Raw genomic sequence first — 3,168 nt, forward strand, 5'->3', positions numbered from 1 at the left:
TTAAAGGGCGTGCTCACTCTGAGAACGGTAGTTGAGCTGCTCTCTGCTGCTGTACATTGAATCATCAGCACCCGCTTAGGATTACTTACATAACGCTGGATCATGCTGTGAGACCAATTTACTCCCCCGTCTCTTCCAGTGTGTCAATGACTATAAGTCATTTCTCATGGCATCTTTATGTAGGCCTACGCAGGCACACACACACACACACACACACACACACACACACCCTTTACACGCACACACAATACACGCACACACAATACATGCACACACACACACACACACACACACACACAATACACACACACAGTGTCCTTGACGTCCCTGTTTTCTCCCTGTCTTCCCAGGATCCCGTCTGCGCCAGGAGGACTCCCCACCCCGGATCGTGGAGCACCCCTCTGACCTGATCGTGTCCAAGGGGGAGCCCGCCACCCTCAACTGCAAGGCGGAGGGGAGGCCCCAACCGACGGTAGAGTGGTACAAGGATGGGGAGCGGGTGGAGACGGACCGGGACAACCCCCGCTCGCAGCGCATGCTCCTGCCCAGCGGCAACCTCTTCTTCCTGCGCATCGTCCACGGACGACGGAGCAAACCGGACGAAGGCTCCTACGTCTGCGTGGCCCGCAACTACCTGGGGGAAGCCGTCAGCCACAACGCGTCCCTGGAAGTAGCCAGTAAGTGTCGCTTGTGTTGGAGGTTTTCTTACTTCAGCTGTATGGCCTGTTGTTGGTCTGAATGGTAGAAGAAGAGAAGAGAAGAGAGAAGAGGGGGGGGGGGGGTAGCTACAGCTGAATAGCAAGCTCCAGTTCCCTCCTCTGTTCCTTCCCTTCAATGTGCTCAGTGAGTTGGATAATCTCACAGGAGATGGGCAGGATGTGTTTGGCCTCCACTGGCCTCCGTAGGCCTGGGGAGCCTTGGGGAGGGGGGGGGGTGGCCTGATCATTCCAGGGTGAGTGCTTCTGTAAAGGGCCCCTAGTAGGTGGTCAGGAGATACAATAGCAACAAAGCTCTTTCTGTTGTCGCCCTGGCTCTGCTGTGTGTCAGAGAGATGGAGATGAGGTTCTTATACACAAACCAGGCGAATCATTGTTGGTATCTGCGTTTGGTCATCGTTTTTAATGGAGAGAAGCTATTTCCGTCGTTTTCATTGTAGTAGAGTAGCGCTTCTTTATATGCAGACTAGACTCCCTTAATAACGGAGCCCTGTCTTCTCCAGACTGTAGACAGTAGTGTTCCATCATGGTGAGGGGGTCAATGAGTGCACTGAAAGGTTTGGGAGTCAAAATCTTTTCAAACACAGTCAGTGGACGGATATATGTGTTGAGAAAGGATGCCATTGCTTATATAAGTCGTCACTTGCGAGATTGGTGTTCTGTGTTGACAAATTTGCTCTCATGGTTTTTTAAAGAAGGGGTTTGGGTTCTGAGGTCAGCTCTTCAGGCCTATTATCTCTCCTCGGCCCTGACTGGCTTGAGAGCAGAACACTGAGGAGCGGATCTCAGATATCAACCGCTTTTCAGGCATGCCCAGGAGCTGTCACCAAGGCTCTCATTGTAATCTAATCGAGACAGAGACAGAGAGAGAGGGAGGGAGGGAGGGAGGGGGATGGGCGTAAGTCTTTTTTAGGGCGCCGCTGTTGCGCTGAATGGCTAGGGTTGGAGGGATGGATCAGGGTAGGGGGGCATATGTAAGGCATTTCCGATAGGCTTGTAAGAAGAGGACGTGCACAAAGGCTTTGAGTTACTGTAGTTTTTGAGGCTGTGTGGGATTATGTGGGATTCTAAATATGTTTATTGGAGAAATATTTGAAATGCGCCTTGTTTTCTTCTTAGTAACAAATAGACACAAAACACATGGAACAATACAATATGGCAAAGAGTAAACAAATACAAACCATAAACAGCATAGTAAGGAAAGAAAGTATGACTTTGGATATTTACAGCCCCTTGATATTTTAGATCAGATGAATAATGAAAGAAGGGGTCGTTAAAGATCCTCTGTGGCTCAGTTGGCAGAGCCTGGCGCTAACAACGCTTAGGTTGTGGGTTTGATTCCTGCTGGGACCATATATGTACTGAAATGTATGCACTCATTGCAACGTAAGTCGCTTCGGATAAACACGTCAGCTAAATCGCATATATTATTATAAAGAACTTTAAAATGTCCTTAATTAGAAAGCAGGATTTAACAGGTTTTTTTAATGCTCTGCTGCTTTTGAGACGAGAGGAGCTTTGTTGACGGTGGGGGGTATGGCAGCCGTGGGGCTGGTCACAGATGAACTGAGCTGCAGCCATGCCCTCCGTGTGTTAGCGGGTGGGGATGGTGTCATATCCTCATGCATCCTCAGATCTAACACGAGAGTCACGCTCGGCTAACCTCAAACTGACTGCTCTCCCTCTGTTCTCTATTATATACTCAGTCACCTCCTGTCTCTACCACCAACGAAACACAGAAAATAGAAATGTCAGGAAAATTCAATCTGAAAGAGAATCCGAATCCATGTGTTTGGCACATGATACAGGTTTTCCATCAATTGGAATGCTAAACATATCTGACCAAAAGGGTGTTTTCTTTTCAGAGGTAATTTTTTTGGGTAGAAAAAAAAAAAGAGGCTTGTCGGGGAGTGGAGTGCAGTGGTGAATGGTATAGAGAGAGAGAGAGAGAGAGAGAGAGAGAGAGAGAGAGAGAGAGAGAGAGAGTGAGTGGTCTGTCTGGCCACAGCATTGGGCTGCTTATTCTGTACAACGTTCAAACAGACTCATAATGACAAGGTTCTAAGCTTCATCTCTCTCTCTCTCTCTCTCTCTCTCTCTCTCTCTCTCTCTCTGCTTCTTTGACCCCTATTTCTCTCCCACTCATGCTCGCCTACACGTAATTATGTTGTTGGAGCAACCGGGATGGAACCCTGCAGTAGGAGAGAGAAGGCAGAGAGCAGAACATGGCACGCACAGAACTTTTACAAGACCTTGTCCAAACGTCAGGGCAGAGGGTTCTACATGGCATCAACCGGATACACAGGATGTTTTAAACACCATTTTGGACTCTGGTCTGTTTGTGTTTGGTGAAATTGTGTCTGCTAACTTCGGGTTGTGACATTTGGGTTGTGACATTTGGCATTTAAGATCTGACCTCGAACAACTTGTTGGATAATCCTACTGTGAGTTC

General features: G+C 48.3%; 1 protein-coding gene across 1 annotated transcript in view; it reads left to right on the forward strand.

Moving 5' to 3' along the window:
* robo1 (roundabout, axon guidance receptor, homolog 1) overlaps nt 1–3,168 on the forward strand; it is a 143,073-nt gene that overhangs the window by 18,512 nt on the left and 121,393 nt on the right. Inside the window, exon 2 of the mRNA XM_083684844.1 lies at nt 351–677. Coding sequence (XP_083540970.1) covers nt 351–677 — 327 coding nt within the window. The remainder of the gene's footprint in view (nt 1–350; nt 678–3,168) is intronic.

This window comes from Argentina silus, assembly GCF_951799395.1.
Source record: "Argentina silus genome assembly, chromosome: 14".
Classification (NCBI taxonomy): domain Eukaryota; kingdom Metazoa; phylum Chordata; class Actinopteri; order Argentiniformes; family Argentinidae; genus Argentina; species Argentina silus.